The 21,925-nt window shown below is 37.4% G+C and overlaps 1 protein-coding gene across 2 annotated transcripts in view; it reads right to left on the reverse strand.

The window, feature by feature from the left end:
- Window positions 1-21,925, reverse strand: part of LOC105387449 (E3 ubiquitin-protein ligase znrf2) — a 103,050-nt gene that overhangs the window by 997 nt on the left and 80,128 nt on the right. For both annotated transcript variants that reach the window (XM_038118045.2, XM_048631733.1), the window contains exons 2-3: window positions 9,371-9,466; window positions 1,981-2,086 (exon numbers count right to left, since the gene is read on the reverse strand). In XM_038118045.2, the coding sequence (XP_037973973.2) occupies window positions 1,981-2,086; window positions 9,371-9,466 (202 nt within the window). The remainder of the gene's footprint in view (window positions 1-1,980; window positions 2,087-9,370; window positions 9,467-21,925) is intronic.

Here is a 21,925-nt window from a genome sequence, read left to right on the forward strand (position 1 = left end):
TCAAATTACTACCCTCCTAAAAATATTCAATCAGACAACAATACCATTTTGGCTACCGCTATATATCACTGACCTACACAACTGTTCAACAATAGTTTCGCCCACAAAGGCTACGCTGTAAGTATTTGTCAAAGAGGTTGCTATCGACTATCGACCTACATGGCTGCTCTTCAGAGCTCTCAGGCTTTACAGGGCTTTATAGAGACCTTTGTGAGAGCAAGCCCTGGGCTAGATCGCGTCATGCGATGTAAAAATCATAAGAGATGGGATATCTATGATAGGTATACGGCTCCTTTCAGTGCAGTGGAAATGTGTTCGATTCAAACAACAAAACAATAAGGTATTTGTTGTTGTAAAAATAACGATATAAAATCAATTTTAAAATATTCATTTCTTATTAAACTTTTGAGCAAAATAAAGATCAATGATAATATAATTGCATTACGTCGAGCATGAAAATAAATTCTTAGAAGTTAAAATAATAAGATCTAGTAAAATGTATATGTAGGTACTCCTACGAAGCACATCACTAAATAGACCGACCTTTTAGATGCCAATACGTTATTCCTACGTTTTTACTTTTCTAGATTTCAAGATAAGATTAGCTTTCAGTTGTGCCTTTTTCTGAAAAGTCTTTGTACAAATAGAATAAATGTAATAACTACCTAAAGCTAAATATCTCTTTTTATATTACTCGAGCAGGTATTGGATAAAGCTCTTTGTAAATAGTACATATTATATCTGTGAGTTTTTCTTTAGTCATTTTTCCAGGAATAATATTCGTGTAGCCAGCACATGTGTTTGCCAGTGCCTTGTGTCGGGTAGTCGTTTATTTATTAATATGAATCTATCCTATGTAGGTATTTGTGAACACATATCAGTTGTCCGACACCCATTAAGCCTTCTACACACATGCCGCCGGCTATACCACCTTGTGCACGGCGGCATACAATGCAGCCCGGCAGCACAGCCGCCGGCATGTGTGTAGCAACCTTTAACTGCCAGTTACAATAACTGTATTTACCGATGACTGGTAGGGGAATGTGGGGTAAGACCGGGACGCTAAGGTAAATAATTAATAAAAAATCAAAATTAAGAAGTTTTAATCAACTTTATTAAAATTTGCTTACTATGCCTTATAATTAACAGTCTTGCTCAACAAAATCAATGTTTAAACTATTCTAATTAATAATAATAATGTTTTTCTAAATCTTAACTTTTTACGGTTTTACCCCATGCCTGGTCCAAAACCGGGTATACCATTATTATATACCCGACTTTGCCCCTAACACCGGTAACAACAGAATCTTAAATTCCGGAAGATTTGTCTTGTTATTCTTTGTGATCTTATTTTGTTCGATTTCCGATTTGTACGGTGATGAAGTAATAATAGCAATTTTTCAAAATAATTAAACACTTAGTCATTGATTCTTGTACAAAACCGGGTACCACCCGGTTACCCGGTATTACCCCGTACGGTTTTGACCCAAGCACCCTGGCAAGAAAAAAAAAAAAAAAACTAACCACAAACCGAAATGCAATAAAAATCTAAGCAGTGTTTATTAAACATGAAAACATGTTTAACCAAGATTAAAAATCAATACCACATACCTGGATGTTCCGACGCTTAGTAAATGAATGAATTCCATGAATTATTAGATCAAAACACCCTAAAAACTTGATTTGCAATTATTTTTTACGAGCGCACACGAGTGTCCTTCAACTTTTGTTGACAGTGTCGTCAAGATGGCCGACTGCAGTGAGCAAAGCGCGCGAAAATTTGACACTTGCTAAGTGGCTATAGTGACATGTCCCGGTTTTACCCCCATACCCGGTTTTGGACTAATCTCCCCTACTTAATAACTTACATACGATTTTGACATGTTTTAAATTTTGATGTGTCAAAATAGTATGAAAGTAACTACCAGTCATCGGTAGATCGAGTTATTGAAACTGGCAGTAAGTGTTCTCGTGACTTACCCCTTGTGGTAGATGCAGAGGCAGGGCAGGCGCGCGATGGTGTCGCCCGCCACCAGCTCCTCCAGGCAGATCACGCACTCGCCCTTCGCGTCGCTCAGCACGTCCTCTGCAATCACAACAACATGTCGTTTAATATATTATGTATTTGTAAGGATGACGGTCCATTCGTGCGTCGTCGCTGCGTAGGTTTCTATATATTTTATAAGATAAGATAAGATAAGATTTCTTTATTTGTTAAACATGAGTAGGTATACATTTACATTTAGTTGGTAACATAATCATTTTAGTTCTGCATGTTTAGTTATTCATTTATAACATACAAATTCACAATAAAATATAAAAATTAAGTATAAATTTACAAGTAATGTCAAAAGTTAAAAGAAATGTCAAAAGTAAAAATAAATTAATATCAACTATACTTACAATTACAACTATAATTATTAATTCAAATGCTAATTACCTTAGAATTTGTCATTTAAAAACTCTGTCAAATCATAATAGCACTTTTGCACTAGCATTTTTTTAAGTGCAATCTTAAAAGTATTTAGGTTTAGATTCCTTATTCTTAACGGTAGTTTATTAAATATTTTTATACTCATAAGAAATATGCTTTTCTTCATGAGAGCCGTTTTTGATTTGGGTAGGTAGAGTCGCTTTGGATCTCGTTGTAGCCGTTTATTTTTTATTTCTGCTGTTTCAAATAGTGAGGGATTTGATTTAACAAATAGTGCTACTTCATATATGTAGGTTGAGGGAAGACTTAACAGTTTATGTTTAATAAAATATGGTTTACAGCTTTCTCTTGATTTTAGTCCAAACAGAGCCCTGACACACCTTTTCTGTCCTTTAAACGCTATGTTTCGGTTGGTTGAATTACCCCAAAAGATTATTCCATAGCGTATTATCGAGGATACTAAACCATGATATGCTGTCAAACATGACTGAATATTTGCTATGTCTGACAGTTTGTGTAGGGCATATGCATTTTTGTTAAGTTTTTTATTTAGTTCCTCTATGTGTGGCTTCCATGTCAACGCTTTATCTATTATTAACCCTAAAAACTTTGTCGTTTCAACAGATTCTATTTCGTTGCCATCATAGCGAATGTATAGCGGATTTTGCGTAATTCTTTGGCTAAATTGCATAAGTTTAGTTTTAGTTAGGTTTGCGCACAAGTTATTTTTGTTTAACCAAGTAATTATTTCCTTAAGGGTATCATTTATGTCATTTTCGTATTGATTTTTATCTTTACATTCAATAGTTATCGTGCTATCATCAGCAAATAATGTCATTTTATGCTCAGTCACTTTAGGTAGGTCATTAATATAAACTAAAAATAATAATGGTCCGAGAATACTGCCCTGCGGGACCCCATGGATGATGGTTCTTTCAGTCGATGTAAAGGTCTCTACCAGTTTTGATGTCATGTTTATTTTTGTTATTTGTGTTATTTGTTTCCTGTCAGAAAGGTAAGATTTGATTAGTTTTAATATATTGCCTCGTATACCATAAGCATGGAGTTTATTTAATAGAATATTATGCTCTACACAGTCAAAGGCCTGGGTCATATCCATAAATAGTGCACAACATGGATTAGTCTTGTCTACGTTTTTCATGACAGTATACAAAAAATTATAAATTGCTTGGTCAATTCTGTGGTTTTTACGGAACCCATGCTGTACGCTGGCTAATATATTATTATGTTCCAAATAGTTATAGAGACAAAGATTGATATATTTCTCAAAAATTTTTGCTATTATACTTATCAGTGCAATGGGTCTGTAGTAATCCAATGTTTCTGTGTCGCCTTTTTTATGAATTGGCGTCACTATCGTAGTTTTGAGCGCATCAGGGAATATTCCACTTTCTATACTTAAGTTTATTAAGTAACTAAGAGGTACAGATATAAACTCTACAACGGATTTTAGTACTTTTGTTGCAATTCCGTCATGGCCAACACTATTTGTATTTCTAAGAGATTTTACTATTCTTATAATGTCAACTGGTAGGCAAGGTGCCATGAACATAGATTTTGTTACGGTGGAGATATTTAAGTTTTCTCTTGGCTGACAGTTGGATGATAATTGTATTTTGTCAATGAAGTGATTATTAAAACATGTCGCTATCGTTTGCGGATTTGTGATGCATGTATCCCCAACTTTGATCTTAGAGATTGGTTCTTTAGGTAATTGATTTTTTGACGCATTGATGATAGCCCAAGTAGTTCTAGATTTGTTTGACGATGTGTTAATTCTATGCGAGTTCTGTGCTCTTTGAGTCAGCTTTATAATTTTCTTGAATTTTTTGGTATAGTTTTCAAGTGTAAGTTTATTAGTGTCTGTACGATTGACTCTATATTGCCATAGTAATTGTCTTTTTCTTTTGCTACATCTGATAATCCCACGAGATACCCATTTTGGTTTTCCATTTATTTTTATTGTTTTTATGTTAACGGGAAAACATAAGTTATAGAACAACGAAAAATCATCAATAAATGTATTATATGCTGTGTTAATGTCGTCCTCTGAATAAATATTAGAAAATGAATAATTTTGTAGACATTCTTGAAATTTTAGTATATTTTCTAAGCTAAAGTCACGCCTAGCCGTTTTCCATTGGTTTATTAAGAAAGTTTTTTTCACTGGGAGTTTAATAATTTGTGCCGTATGGTCTGACAGAGCTAGCTCTACAACCTCAGATACATGTTTATGACTTTCATATACTGCAATGTTGTCGAGACATGTTCCACTTTTCAGTCTTGTCGGTTGATTGATTTGTAATTTTAAATTGTAAGTCATTAGAAGGCTCTCAAATTCTAAGGTTACATTATTTCTAGCTAGAGTGTTAATATTAAAATCTCCACACAATATAAGATTTTCTTTAGATTTCTTGGTAACAATTTTAAGAAGATTTTCTAACTTTTCAAAAAATAATTGTAGATAGCTCTTTTTGTTACGGGACTTAGGAACTCTATATATACATACAATAATTGTTTTTGAGTGAGTAAGTTCTACTGCACAGCATTCAAAGATTCCATTTACAGAGAGCTTAGCAATTTCAGGTATATCTCTATATTGAATCCCTTTTTTTACTAGTATGCAAGCACCTCCACGCTTTTCTTCATGTCTATTATAGCAGCTTGCCAAATTGAAGGAATGCATTGTAAATATTTCCGTCTGTATGGTATCCATGAAGTGCTCCGTTATACACATAACATCAACATTTGTCTGTCTTTGAGAGAGTTCGTTAAGGCATACAGAAAGTTGGTCAGACTTGTTTTTCAGCCCTGCTATGTTTTGGTGCATAACGTACAAGTATTTAGTAGAGAAAAAACTGTTGACTCTCTTCATGTGTCGAGGTTTTCTGTTGCTGAGTCATCTTGTCATTTAATTCAGTTGAGGAACTTTTATTTAGTTCGTCAATCTCGATCATGAGTTCTTTTAGCGCAGTGAGAATTGTCTTTATTCCGTTGTTGTTAATGGTACCAATAGATGGGAAGAACATCGAGTCGTTGTATTGTAATTTTAGGTTCGAGTCTAACATGAACGCATAGTTATTGTTCATTAGGTCAAGGTACAGTAGTTTGTTAAAAGTCTCTACCCTCCAGTTAAATAGGATTTTGTGTTCGCTACATTTGTAGGTAGGTAGGCATAGTACTATATTGGTGTGCTGAATTTTTTGGAGAGTTTCTTTTATGAAGCAGACAAGTCCAATATAATCTTGTGTGGCTATAAAATCTTGATGACCAATCAGTATAATGCAGTAGTCGTCGAGTGTATAGTTTTCGATTTTTTTATTTAAGCCTGTCAGGAGCTCTCTTATTCCGCCGCCTGGAGTAACATAGTGCAGTACTTTGAAATTCGATGTGACTATGTCTTGTGTTGTTGACAATATATTGTTTTTATTGTTACTGCTTACTAGGCACAGCTTCTTAGGCTGTTTCTTGGAGGTATTTTTGATCTGGCCTGTTTTTGTTTCCACGTTCTTGGGTGAGTTGGTTTTTGAGATCGGTTCTTGTAGGGAGAGCATGCTACATTTTTGTGCATAAGTTGCTGTCATGGTTGGATTCAAATATTTATCTAAATGACCAATCTCAGTCTGAGTGGCCTGGTTAAGTGCAGTTTCATTTGTTTTAGCTTTTTTCTGTTTAAGGGGGGTCGCTTTTATAGGAGTTATCGTAACTTTTTTTAGTAACTCATATTTTCTTAGGATCTCTTGGTTAGAATTTTTTAACTCATTGTTTTCCAATATCAGGGATTGAATTTCATTGTGCGCGCTATTTAGATCAGTTGTTAGCTTTTCTATCTGGTCTTTCATGTCTGATAAGTCGCAGGTATTATTGGAACTGGATATATCAGTCAGACTATTGCATGTAACATCTAGTGTCTGGTTTGCTGAGAGATCATTACTTGCTTCCGTGTCCGATTGTGTGCGGTTTCGATTCCTACGAAGGGTAATATTTCCTAAGAAATTCATCTCGGCTTATTGATTATTATTCTATCAATCAATAACGCCCTCTGTATGTTGATTCATAAACTTGGTGAGATCTTTGCTACAACAATGTGATCTAAAAGCTCAGAATGAGGAGTCGCACTACTAAATTTTATCAATGTACATAAATTGGAACGTATCTCAAATGTCGTATGAATCGCAGGTGTAGCGACAGCCTTATCTGTTTATTCTGCCTGGCAACATTTATCCGTCGACATTTGTGAACAGCTGATTGGTCTCCGAAGTGTGTGTTTACCAATAGTTTGAGTAAAAATATTGCTGTTAAGGCAGTTAAAGCTTAATTTGAATTCAAATTTACTGTGAAATGAAGACAATAGATCCAACTGTGTACCTTGATTCAGGATATAGTCCAAAATTTGAGTTTAAAACTCAATTTCACCAGTGGTACTAGATGAGGTGAGGTTATATCTTGATGTAGGTGATAATTTGATGGACACTAGGCACTGATTTACTTGTTTTAATGATTTTAAACTTGAAGAGCTTTATGATAACAATGTTTATAAGACATGTCCCATTGACATTGATGCGACGCACTAATGCTAATAGGACCACACCCTAACACTTGGTGGACTGTGGATGTCTACAATCCAAATGGAGTGCATTCTAGAATCTTCTTTTTTAAACCCTTGTGCTTTCATTTATAAGATTTAGGTACTTATATTGAGTTTAATAAGCAATAAGTACATAATGTTTCCATACAGGAATACTAAAAGAAAAGGCATCCTAAACGGTATTTTAAAAATTAAAGTATTTTAAAGTGAATAGTGAAGCCTTGCGGCTTCTGAATCAAACTTCATAACCAAATAGTAGGTATCTTTTATTTTAATGGAGACACAATTTCCTCAAAATCGATAATACGAAAATTCATTTTATATTGTAGTTGACTGGCGACTATAAAGATAAACAAATTTAACCGCGGTCGTTCATTCTGGTCACGACTTAAACCACTTGTAGCGTAATAAAACTGACAGACGACGCCTTTGTTTTAAAAATTCAACATTAAATTCAAACGGAAGGTAACCTACTAAGTACCTACTGCTGATAATAATATTTGCCAATGACCACATATCACATAGAGTATGTTTCAATCTGTTTATGCAAATTATTAGCCATTATACGTACGAGTACTACGGGAAATTTCCCAATCACAAAACAATGTTTCAATAAATTACACACATAAATACATAATTTGATATGATAGTACTGCCAAATTATATTTATTAAGCATCTATGTGAAATTTAGTAGGTATTGCATAGTGAAATATTGGTTATTCATTATTCAATCGCAGTATTCCAGAACGATATTTAGCTCCAATTTTCTCCATAGTCAGTTAGATCGTAACTAGGGAAAGGTTGATTAATTATACGTCATTTCCATATTAAATTCTTGACAGTTGTGTCAAAAGTCAAGCAATAATCCCCGGTTATGCTCTAACCCACTATGGCGAAATTGGCACTTAGTCCCAAAGCGTTACGTTTGGTAATTAAAAGCTGATTAAAACTTTACATTTCATGAACGTTTGATCTCTACCAAGAAGATACGCTAGATACCCCTCGCTACGCTACATGCCAGTATATCTAAATGAGTTTAGACAGCAGTAACAAGTTATCTGCCGGTAAAGCTCAGTCTGAGCTGAAGTGAGCAGCTGAAACCAACTCTAAGTTAAACTAAAACTAAACTAACTAAGAGTTAGCGACTCTTGTTATGAATCCTTACAGTTTCAGCTTTGTGGCCGACCTAGTACGAGTAGGTATGTAGGTATATACGTCTATTGTTTATATATTAATCCTTCATAAATTTCACAAATGCAAAATTTATGTTGGTTTAATAAAGTCAAGCGTGCATTATGGTTGGTAGAAAGTTAGGTATACGATGAACTTGGCTGCTAAATACGCCTACATAATTTATTAAGATTTACACTTTTTATATAGACCTAAAACCATTGATTGACATGTAGACCTATTGCCTAAAACAGTGTGATTGAGATTTCGTGAAACTAAAAAAACACATAGGAAACATAATAAAGTAACTTTTGGTCATGATTTAACCTTATTTTCCGTTTCGCTTAAATATTATAAAACTGTCCATAATACATTATCAAATAATGCTGTAATTCCATTTGAAGGAATTAAAATGGCCGTGTGAATATACAGATGGTGCAGGTTCGTTGAACCCGAAGTGACGCACTTTCCTCAATTAGGAAGGTACTTTCATAAACGTAGAAGTACTTGTACAAATAAATGTATTCCTCTACTATTATTTCCTGTATCTCTATGCAATTAGGTACACCTACCTGAGGTTTCGCTAAGGGTTTTGACTAATTAATAAGGTAAGTATGTGAGTACCAAATTGTGAATGTATAATTTTCTGTTTACTGTGCGGTACTGTTGATTCAGAAGGTAAGGTTTAAACGTTATTTGAGACGAATTCGCAAATGCAGAGGAGGATTGATGGCTGATGACTTTGTAGGTGCAGAAGTTCTAGCGACGAAAGGAAGTATCCTTACATACATACATCCGACTCACCTTAAGCAGTAAGCAACTGACGCTAATTTGATTAGATTGTCCTTACCAACCCTAGTTACGAGATACGATGAAATCACATGAAATACCATCAGTATCTACAAATGTAAACGTTTCACAATCCCTAAGGCTACGTCCGCACAGGCAGGAGGCTCGCTTAGCGCCTAGATTCTAGCGAGTTACGTAGCGTAAACGTTCTCAAATCTTTACGACCGGCCGCATAGTCGCTTAGCGTGTATCAGTGCGGCCGTTCACGAAGATTCTAGACCGTTCGTTTTACTGAGCAACTCGCTTGGTGACTCGCCTAAGCAAACCTCCTGCCTGTACGTAGGGAGCCTAATGCAGATGAACTCACCGTTATAAGACAGCCTGGGCCTGGTGAGGCACATGACGAGGTGGCACTCGATGTCGTCGGGCAGAACGAACTTGCTGCACACCGGGCACTTGATGCCTGCAACAAACAGACAACACACATGTTAGTTATAGCTATAAATATCACATGTAGTTTTACATGATAACAACAAATACGCCACCGGGCCGCACTGTGTTTGGCTTATGACAGACAGGATTCTGGAGCCATAGAAATAATGTTTTTTCAGGAATAGCCACGAAATAAAATTCAAATCATGTATTTGCTGAATATTGGTTACATTGGTCTGGTGTGTGATAATTATATGAGAATGTCGCTTAACTATATTCCATCCGAGAGGGAAGGGTTTGCAACATCTTATAAACGGAGGATATTGGCCAAAAATGTCTCGATAAAAGTTATGTGTTGGATGGAAATTATGCTGTCTCACTCTGAAATTATGATTTAGATAGGGGACGCATATTCTTTTATACCACATAGATAACTAAGAAGTAAGCATGTAGGTGGTCACACAGGGCACGTCACATCAAATGAGCGTAGCGCAGGTACATAATGAAGACGTGAGCCGCGTCCCAACCACTAGTTATTGTCAATATGGAAGACTTCATTGCACAAGGCTGGTCGTATATTTTTTATTTGCCACATAAAAAGAATCCTGTTTTTTTGTATAAATAAAGAATACATAGATTGCTAGAATCAAGTTTTTCATCAATTACAAAATAGTTTCTAGTCCGTATCCATATTATTTTCAATAGAAATCCAATAAACGACACGAAACAATAGCTGAAAGGCAAAGTTGAACTAGAACAAAACACTATCGTATGAAACTATTGAACCATGAAACTGTTATAGGCCACGTTCAGATGACAAGCGCTCAACGCGCGTTTTGTTAACGCGCGTTTACAACTACATACATTTTATTCAGGCTGTACACATGCTAACGCGCGTCACGCGGTTTAAAATGTATGTAGTTGTAAACGCGCGTCATCAAAACGCGCGTTGAGCGCTTGTCATCTGAACGTGGCCATATTGTGTGCCGTTCATACCTACTATTGTCTCTAAGTTATACACATTTTTATATCTGCACTATACAGACGTATACAATACATGTATGGGAGACAGACTGACAAAGTTCAATCTGGTCAAAGCGGTGTCCAGTCAACCGAGTTGAGCGGAAATTTATACTGACGACTACAACATGTATACAATCATTCTACTAAAATTTTCAAAAATAAAAATGTTTGACCCTGCTACATTGACCACACGCAGGCTTCATGCAGGGTATGCCAAACTTTTTATGAACAGTTTTTTGTCCAAATAATTGAAAAAATGCATATTTTAACACACTACTATTCCAGGCATTGTTTCCAAATTCATAAACAAACGGACAAAAGCAAAAAACTCTATCCAACCTTTCAGTTTTACAAAAACCCCAATTTGAAATTCATTTAGCTGTGTTTCCACCTTTATTCAGCTCTTCCGCAGCTCTCGTCCCGTCGAGTGGACGCGGCGAATCAATTAACATGCTCGCTCTTGTGGAAAGATGTGGAATTCGACCCTCGACCTTTACAGCTGGCACGAGGAGGGATGCTTCCTGGATACAGCGGAGTGTAGGGGGCACCCTCGGGATAGGTCGGAGTAAAGTAAGATGCATGTGGCATAGATCTACTTTGTTACACTGTAACTTTATGGCTTTACAGACGAGGATAAAGTCATTAGTACCTACCTACAACAGCTATGTTGATGTAATGTAGTGCCACGAAATTCAGTGGGACAACTTAACATAGCTGAAACAATCTACGCATTTATTAAACACGCGCATCTCTGCTACAAAATCAGTAAAAGAGCCCTGCGTCGAACAGGGGGGAATGGAAATGCTCGTAGATGTACAACGTTAAACGTGGTATAATTTAGTCACGAGTTATCGAATTGGATCAATTTGATATTTGACGAATTGTATTATTATATTTCTTCGAATTCAAATAAATGGATTTCAATTTGACTGAAGGACGGATGAATAAAAGGGACGAAAATACAGCTTTGGGTTTATCTCTGCTAGTTTATCCTCCATCAACATAAACGTAGCCAAGCGATTCTTAGTTTTGTGGAATATTTATGCTGATGTCGTTCAATACAAATGGTATAAGTGGATCTGTTGCAGAATTGGAATGTTATTGTTAACCGTAACTTACGCGCTCCACAAATCAATACACTTTTAAAACAACAGACCGTCACTAAAACAACGCGCAGCAATAAAACAAAAACGTATACCATTTTATGCTGTCCATAAAAACACATTGTTACCTACACACTGTAACTCCTACACTTTCAATAACACCATGGAAGACTGCCCATCAATCCACAACACCATATTCACGATGCCACAATAGACCCCGTCAGCATGCCACCTACCCCAATCTATCTACAACTCCTGTGTACGTCTGCGCTCCTGGTAACATCTTCACGTCTGCTGGACTGCCCGGAGGCGTGTGGTCACTGCTCGCAGCCGCGGCCACTGCTGCCGGAGCTGAGGAAGATCTACTGCTCTATGTGTGAGGAATGCGGGTCCGGCCGCCGACAGCAGGGTGGGATGAGTTGTGACATGGCACGGTGTGTGAGGATCGACTATCCTACCAGTACCAGTGAGTTATAAATTATTTGTGTAGATACAAATTGTTAGTAAATAAGAATGTTGCCCTCGGTCTGTTATTCCAGCTATGCGACTAATATTATCAGATTATAAATTGTTTTATTTCGAAGCCAACCGAACTGAACCAACCATAAAGTGTTTTTATTGCCAATCATATTTTTTTCCAACAAGAAACCCATTGTAAAAACCATCCTAACAAACGGTTTAACTTGCAGCCTGTGCACCGCCTACCCACCGACCTCCTCCGTCAGTATGCCCAGAATCCACGACTACCTGCAAACCCCCTCCCCTGGTGTTCCCAGAACCCACGACTACCTGCCAACCCCCTCACCCGGTATGCCCAGAACCAACATCCACCCAGCCGCCTCATCAGACCGAATGCTCTACGCCACCCCCGCGACCGCGACCACCGAGGCCACGGCCGACGCAGCCACCGCGGCCTACGTATCCACCAACGCCACTGCCGCAGCAACCAGACTGCTACTATATGCCATGCTGGATGCCCATGTGCTGTGGAAACTTTGGATGCGCCAACAATAATGTCAATCACTTTAGACGCGCCTACAATAATATCAATAACTTTAGACGCACAAACAATAATATCAATAACAATAATGTCCCGTCCATTGTTACAACTACTGAAGATGAGTTCAAGAACATCTACCTCGGGATGCCTAAGGGACAGGGCAGACACCCTGACCACCGGCGAAGTGGTGGAACACCTGACGTGGAAATCATGAACGTACTATGACCAGGCTCTCTTGGAGGGTTTATCTAACTAGAAAAACAATGAATTTAATGTGGGTAGTGCAGCAACGGAAGCGCTCCAAAACCTGAGCTAAACTGACCCACCAAGGTTGCCGTAGCGTAGGGGTGCAGATTATCATTACTACTGTATTGTTAGGATAATATTATTTTGTGTAAAAAGTGTGTATGTATTTTAACCGAGTTGATTATGTTGTTTCACAATCAATTTAAACAGTACCGTCGATAACTGGCAACGCTAAATCACCATCGATCACATTCGCATCGCAAGTGTGTACACAGGCACAGCACACACAATTCAATCCTGACAGTAACATAATTGTGAATATAATAATATGGTTGATACAGAAATAGAGTAGAGTACCTATACATAATTGCAATATGCTTTTAGCCATAGTTTAATTAATCTGTAGTCATTAAATGAAAATATTATTAAATAATAGAAATCATAACTTCACTGGGAAACAAAGATCAACTACTAAGTTTACTTTCTCCAAAGTCTCCCAGCATTTTGATCAGCGATTCTGCATGAAAACCAACAGGTACGTATTTAGGCACACAAACTATTTCACAAACTTTACCATAGAGTATCCTTCTGGGCGGGCGGCGGAGCTGCGCCCCGTAGGCCGCGGCGTCGGGCTCCGCGTCTGGGACGCACGTGCCGATGATGATGCCCATCGTGCCCCCTCGTGCCCCACACGACGTGCCCCCACACACGATAGGCTGGACACTAGCTGCTCGGTACACGGTCTTTATATCACGATGAAAGTCATGGTTAGCTCTCACTCCATCTGATGATGAAGATTGAGGAGTACGCTCGTTTAGCACTGGTTCTTATCATGACACACGCACTAACACTTTTGTGGTTGCTCAAGAGTTCAGTCAGTTAAGTTTTCGCGAAGTTTGTAAACAATGTTAGGTAGAAAATGGGCGAGTATAAAATTCTACTTAAGTAAGATACCTACACAGTTTTATAGTCAGTATATAAACATTACCTGTAAGTTAAGTTAATTAAGTTCTGTGACCAAAATGTAGACGAGTCACTAACCTATTGTTTTTGTTCAGCCCCAAATGTGGCGACCGAACAATTGAACAATAAAAATCAGTCTTTAAACGGCACTGTCAATCACCAATTAAGAATTCAATGGTGGAGCTCCAAGGCTCAAGAAGCGATTCAACTGTCAAAACAAACGCTAAACATGGTCGTGAATAATAAAAACAAATCTACCGAAGCGCACGTCTGTCCGCGGTGGAGGTTCGATTATAACTGACTCAGTTCAGACACTGAGGGTGAGGTATAGAATAGAGGTACTGAGGGAAGGTACCTACTGAACTTGTATAGCTGATGTTGCGATCGCGTGGTCAAGCGTTAGTTTCCCACTCGACCCCAGGATAAGGCCCTTGAGGGTAGTTTTAATGGAGAGGTTGAAATTATTTAATGGTTTTGCTTTGGGTCGTATTACGTTTTTAATTATGACCCGGCTCGGAAGCCTAATATAATCATGTACGCAATTAACTTCATTGTTTTATTTAGTTTATGATTATTGTGTACGGTGGTAACTGGTAGGTAGTTCATTTATGGCCTTGTCTTTATCTCGCGCACAAGAGTTATTTAAAAAATCGCAAAAAAAAAATGTGCTACGAGCCACAACAAGCCTACAGCGTAGCTCGTAGCCATATAACACAACTGGGCCAGCGCTAAAAAGGTCAGTATTTTCTTGTTCAACAGTTGCGTGTGAGGGTCCACTGCCGCCGTCGGACGAGCACTGCCCGTCACGTCACGCCGGCGATGACGTCACGTGACTCGCGCGTCATTCACGAGGCGGATTAGCGCCGGGCCCGTGGGGAACTCTTTCAACTGCCACCCCGCGCCCCGTGCTGCCTGTGTTGTGGGTTGCTTAATGAAAATTGACGCTTATTAGCATAGTATCAGTTCATTATTAATGAAAAGCCTGTAGATATAACATGCCAGTGGTACCTGCGCTTAAATGTGTGAATAGTCCAATTAGATTGTGTGGAAATTGGAATCTAATCGCTTTTCAATACGGACGTATAAAGCGAGGGAATTGGCGATCGGCGAAGCTTTATAAACCACGCTCCATTCATGATGATGAGTATTGCGAGCTTACAGAACGTTGTATTGCCCGAATCGCCCGAAATGCTGCATTAAAAGCGAGCTAACAAAAAAAACCCTTGCATTGCTGTGCCGGCCGTCGGTGTATTTCGTATGTCCACTCATGGTATGGGTTTGCTTAACTGAGGAGGCTAGTGAGTTCAATAAATGGATTATGTGGCTCATTTGCTGAGCCGGGATTATTCCGTCTAGTTCGCCGCCACGTGCGACAGGTCGAGTTCCAGGCGTGGGCGGAAGACTTACATATTGCCTACAGTTGCGGGTCCCCGCCCGCCCACTACACGACTTTGGGGAATCAAATAACAAGTCTTTTGTTTGTAGTTAACCTGTTGAATGTTTGATATTTTCATAAATGTTTCTTGGTTGTTTTGGGAAAGCTTACGAGTTTGATAAAGTTTGATTTTATCGTACATCATAGCCATATGATTATAAACACTTCAGATATTTATTTTCGTTTTGTTCTAACTATGTTAGTGTAACTATGACGCAATTTGCCATAAAACGGATATAAGTCACCCTCAACGGCTAAGTTGGCAAAGTCTATAAATAGAGCACTTCTCTAATTAGATAGGTGACGTACAGACACACAAACACACAAAGCTATATTAGTGTTGAATCAGACGGTTTTATTTACATAGGCAAGTATAATGGCTGACGTAAGTTTTACAAAGTTTTGGATTATCATATCAGTGACTTGTTTAATACCTACGATATGAACAGATTGATCTGTAAACCAATTCGACAAAAAAATTAAGTTTACTTTACGAGTATAGCTTGAAAAATATACAAATACGGAGGTATAATTTGAATATTTTTTCGGTGGACCATATTACTAAGCTAATTAGAATTTATTATGATAAAATTGAGATTTCCGAGAGCTTCTGATCATAATTTTTCAGGCAGCGATCCCATTATTCATCATTATAATATTTTCAAATTAGGCAAAAAGAAATACAGGCAGGTTTATCTCATCTAATTATTCAATATAGCGACGGCCATGAATAGACAATTGTGGCGTGGGATGTTCGTTCCAAATATTTATAAGGTAGTGACGGGATGAGGAAGGTCGATGACAGTCAGGCCCTATCTAAAGAAGTGAATGTTAGTAACTTTATGATGATTAAGAGGATGAAATGATAACCATTTTCTATTTAAACGGATGAAAACCACGAATGAAAAGGTCAGTTAGCAATTGCGTCAGAGAACAGACCCATTGCTGGAAACCTTTACATCTAGGCACTTTGCGAACAGACTATTTGAAGTCTAGCTTCGACTAAGAGTTGTAAAGTAGCCCAAAACTTGATTTTGTTGATTCATTTGTTTTAGCATTATTCCTCTGCGAAATTTAACTAAAGTTTGTCTAACAGATGTACTTGTAATGATTTGAGCTCCGCCCATTAATTTAAGACTTACTTATTTAATGTTTTTTTTAGCACCAACCCTAGTTCTATCCCACTTTTTACTAAACATAGAACCCATATACAGTAGCCAAACATAAAAATGGGTGAGTAATTTATAGTTTCGCCGCTGAAAGTGATAGGCAAATTGAATCGCGTGACGAGGGGCATCGGAAGTACTCGCGGCCACCGAGCGAGTTGCCGCTTGTCAAAAGAATCAAAGCTTTCGATAATTCAAATTAGCCTTTAACTTCATGTATTGCGAGAACTCCATCCGTGATTTTATATTGTATTATGACTATACAAATAAATAGTAATAGTAAGGCCACTTGAGTAACATAGTACAATTGTGTTCGACACAAAAACAGAATCATCACTGGAGATAAAGAAAAACCAATTGGCAAAGTTTTATACGAGCCAAGTTGCCGTTGTTACAAACTCAAATCTATCGTGCCTACTCGCCCGCTTGGAGCAAGTTGGATCACCCACTATCACGGCATGTTGGGACAAAAATACTCACCTACTGCTAAAATATCCACTTAACACAATATATACATTTCTTGAAAAGTGACCTATATTCTTTAGGACTAAGGTGTTAAATGTAACGGTCGACATTATGGCAATTATTCTTCTTCCAACTATGTAAAGAAAGTGGTCACGGCCACTGTAAAGATTTTCAGTCAGGGTCACTGGAGTAATTTGTTTGTTTCCTTATTACTGTAGCTGAAATATCACCGAGCCGAATCGACGCACTACATTTTAAAAGCATTAGGAAAATGTAAACCACGCTAGTCTTGTATTAAAGATCCTATACCGCTCAGGCAAGAAGTATAGGATCGATATCTGTATAAATCCGAGATAGGTACTAAATAATTCCCATATTACGATTCGCAACGTTTCAAGTGCGTACGAACGAGTTGAAAGAGCAGATAGTTCTCTCCCTAAACATTATAATGTAGCAAAGAATACGCATGTCTTTACGAAGCGGTCTCTAATTAAAATAATATAACACAGAGCTTCAGGACTTCGTGTCTCATTAGAAGTGAAACTTCCACAAAGAACCGAGTGACGCCGCTCGGTACAAGAGGGTTACTCTCTAACGGGATAGAATCGAGGCTCGCGCAGCTGAGCTCCGAAACTTAGTTTTTCGTCATATAGTGGCCCCCAGCTTCCCACAACACGCCAAGTACCGGAGTAATTAATCGCCCTACGAGTACCTTCACGGAACACAACAGCAATACATTCTGTAAATATTACATGTATTATAATATGTTAAAATCAATTTACTGAACTGAAACTATTCTTAGATAACGTTACTTAAAATAAAGTTTACAAGACCACTTTGGAACCCGAAATTGGCACGGGAATACCTTTTTTGGCAAAGCAAAGTTGACAGCAAAGGCAAGACTTTTATAATCAGTAAGTACTTTTGAAATAAACCTAACCTTTAGCAGCGAAACGCTATAAATACTTCAACTTTATGAATACATCATTTATGTAAACTGAATACAGCTAAAAGCTGCCCAAAATAACACGACACGCAAACCTTTTAAATATCAACCTACATTTTAGATTTTGTTGTAGTCCTGAGACAGCACGACTCAATGCATTTCGTCTGATCATATGTCTCGTTATAAAATATAACAACGCAGAATCGTGTGTATTTACACTTTAGACAAGCGCGTCAGTCTTACAGTGATGATGAGTAATTATGTATAGTGCCACAAACTTATCTGTTCCGGTGACAGCGAACTAAATTGATCCATATCTCATTACTTACTAATGAATTGTATATTTTAAAACATTAGATGGGTTTATTAATACCGCAAGAGCGAAATAACAATACGAGCAAACTTAAAATCTTATAGAATTAAGAAATATTAGAGATTTATTTGAGCTGTCACCGGAACAGATAAGTTTGTGGCACTATACTATTCTGTATGTCTCAGTGAAATTTTTACAGTCGCTTTACGCCCGTGCAAAGTTTCAGAATCCGTTTCAGCCACCTCTACCTGGCACTTTCGGGCTGTCAGTAGCAGATGGTTTTTACATTATCAACGCCACATTATGTACAATGTACAGTATTCATGTAAAAAATAAAATAAATAGGTGATAGTATAGGTAGATACCATGTTAAACGTATATGAAAGAAAAAGGCAAATCGAATACGGATACAGTTATAAAATATATAGTAAATGTACAAGATCTTTAGCATTAATTGGTTTTTATTGTGATGTGTTGCAGAAGGAAAAATATAAGTGGAGTTTATGGAGTTTATGGAACAAAGGTAACAGGAAAATGTATATACTTGACTATGTATCAGCCATCAAATTAAATAATAATCTATCATTTGCAAAACAAAAGTCGGATTTTTTCCTTTTAACAAAGAAAAGGGAGTAAATAAATGAACCAATTAAACAGCTGGGATGGACTACAAGGCGACCAATCTACATTTAGGGTCCTAACAAATAGAGCTATTTCCGTTCGGACCTTTTTGTCAGATTGCGTGCTTAGTTATACAAAAAAAGGAAAATTGAGACGGTGCCATGATTCTTTTCTTACAAATACAAGTAGGTTTGAAAATATAAGCTTTAAAAACGTGATTCATGAATCCTTTTTGCAGTGACAATTATATTATTCGACTGATTTTTGCTGTTATCATTAATTCTAAAATTAATTAAAAAGAGAAGACCAACATCAGAGTGTTATTTTTAAATTTCATCGTTTTATGAGAATAAATACCACAAATACGTATTTTTTGGCCAGAATTATTTGCCTCAAAATCGGACTCCTCATTTATAAAAACTTCTGATTGTCGAAAATCTTCGGTGAACCTCGAAGTCAAAGCAAAGCTGAAAGAGTGTGTTAAAATCATATTGTGCTACCACAAAAAACTTTAAACACTGTTTAACTAGTGTTTAAAACGAAATTTGACAGATTTTGTAGGCGTTTGACAGCGGTAAACATCTGTTAGATACTGTCTAAGTTTTTGTGGTAAGGCCGATAGTGTTATAAGTAGGACATCAAGGACATGTCTATCATTCTAACAGTCTATTTGTATGATCATTGTAGGTTGAATATCACAATATCAGACGTGCAAATGGCCATGTGTCTAGTACGGCGATGAGTACGAGTATATCGATCGTGGCCGCTAGCTATTACAGATAATATCGGCGCGGCAGTAAATTAGCCACTATCATGATACCTATACCTATGGATTCCCATCATACATGGTGTATATTTAACCTCGGCACTTTCCTTATTTTATTTTTTTATTACACACGTAGGATAGGAATATTACATGATTACATTACAAAGTTACATGAGTTCTAGACTATTGCTAAGCTAAATAGCTTTTTTATGAATTAAAACTTGAAGGACACACAATACTTGTAAATTTTACAATATGCATATGATTCGAATCATGTCCATTTCTAGGGAATCTCTTCCTTCGACTTTAATTTTACAAGTCCAATATTTGTGATATCTCGGATATGGGAGATATTGGGTATGTAAAATGGGCTATTACAGGATATAGGTGTATTGGTGTGTATGTGTGAGCGATGGAAAAGTTATGAACCATATCATCGTTTGGATTGACTCTCTCACTGTGTTTTTCATCGCCGAAAAAACACGAGTACAGGTACTTAAGTCTTAATTAACGAAAGAACCTATCATACCAACAACTCATAAAAGCATTAATGCTTACTACACCATATTACTGAATGCTTTTAGTGGCATTAATAATGCGCGTACTAACGACGTAGTAACAGCTATACGGGACATAATTTATAGATTCATTAAGCATAGTAAAGTTATAGTTTTTCCATTATAAGAATTACAAACGTATATCTTCCTGGTTAGCTTACGTAGCTTTTCATTATATTGGTATCTAAACCTTTTCCGGTGAAAATACTTTATGTTCAGAAGGCACACTTCCGTAAAAACATACAGGATACGATAAACATAGATTGATACCTACTCATTACGAGCATTTACGACACACGCTCCACGCGACAACGCAAAAAGACAAGCTCGTTTGGACAAACGGCAACACGATGTATTTTGCGATATGAAAGAGAAAAAGTACGGAATAAATAACATTCCCAACATAAATATTAGGGTACAATCCTCGAAGCGGCGTTCTGAACAGCTGACAATGCATCATTCCATATCTGAGCTTCGTTTTCTCCGGGAACGACCGAGGAATGAATATTTTAAGGTGGAAAATTAAATTCTTCAGTCGCAAGTTATGGCCCGAGCAAGCGCGGTGAGCGGCCGACGCTCACATTTATCATCTGCATGTATTGTACAGGTATTAACTAAAGGTTGGTTGCCTTTTCAGCGATCGAACTAAAAGCTCGTTAATGTGCCTGAATAGGAACTACATATTAGCATGTAGTTCTTAATAATTACATTTACTGATTACACCGAGAGCGCTGTTTTTCGTTACACCGTTGTATGTAGGATATATTTGATGCGTTGTGATTTTGTATTTGTTCGAAAACCCGAAGAAAATCACTGGTGGAGAAAGAATCACAGTTCGCGAAGACAAATCCCGGTTGCTGCCAATAACCTATTGTTTTATGATATCGGTTTAGTTTTCCTTGTTTATGGTATTGCTCAATAAATAATGTTCACGTATTAAGTCAGACCCAATAACCGCTTATACTTGCCGCAATTAATGTAAGTACCCGCTTATTTTGTGCGAACGCAGAAAATATAAAAATAAATTATAATTTAACGTGAGTAGAGAGGAAAAATACAATCTGAATAATTGAAATGTTCCCGGAAAATTCCGAAATAAGAAGACACTGAAATGTTAGTTCGCGGCCAGATTGGAATTGTTGGATTTATGACGAGAAAAAATGACAACGGAACAGAAAACCCCTTTTAATGTCGCCATAGATGTTCCATTTGTATTTCTTTATAAATAGAGTTTCAGTGAAGGATATTACGGTTCGTAGAGTAAAGCAGCTTAGTCCGAATGCCAAAATAAATGGTCCGTTGAAATCAATTTCGTTCATGAATGCAGAATATCGTTTGTTTTCTTTGCATTGGGAGAATGGCCAAAAGTATTTTAGCTCCGTTAATGCCGGGAGGATGTCTTTGAAAATATGCCGCTTATTGGTGTTGCAAGAACTCGGTGGAAAATAAGTGGTGACCCACTTGAGGCCAGGAGACCTTGCGATGTGGACTGTGAGGAAATAAAAATGGGAAATAAACCGAGTATATGGAATTCTTGTGTAAGGAAGAAATGCTCTCAGCGGTCTAGCAAGAATGCGTGCTTCTAGGGAATCCGTTTGAAATATAAAATCTAGAAGATTAAAGATCTAAAAAGAATGCTTTTCTAGGAAAGTTTTGTCTAAGAGGAGGAGAGTACCAGGCTCGCAGCACAGACCGGAGGTATCGCCGGGCGGAAATTGTGAGAGCCTCCGCGGAGGAAATAACTTCACTCCTGCACCGCTGTAGTTGGCACTTGTCTACAAAATCATGGCTGGATAGAAACGTCTCTCTTTGATCGTGCGATCGTGTTTTGCTTTTGGGGTTGACTGTTCAGTTCCATTTTTAAAGTTTTATTTCTTTTTACATAC

This window comes from Plutella xylostella, chromosome 29, assembly GCF_932276165.1.
Source record: "Plutella xylostella chromosome 29, ilPluXylo3.1, whole genome shotgun sequence".
Lineage (NCBI taxonomy): Eukaryota > Metazoa > Arthropoda > Insecta > Lepidoptera > Plutellidae > Plutella > Plutella xylostella.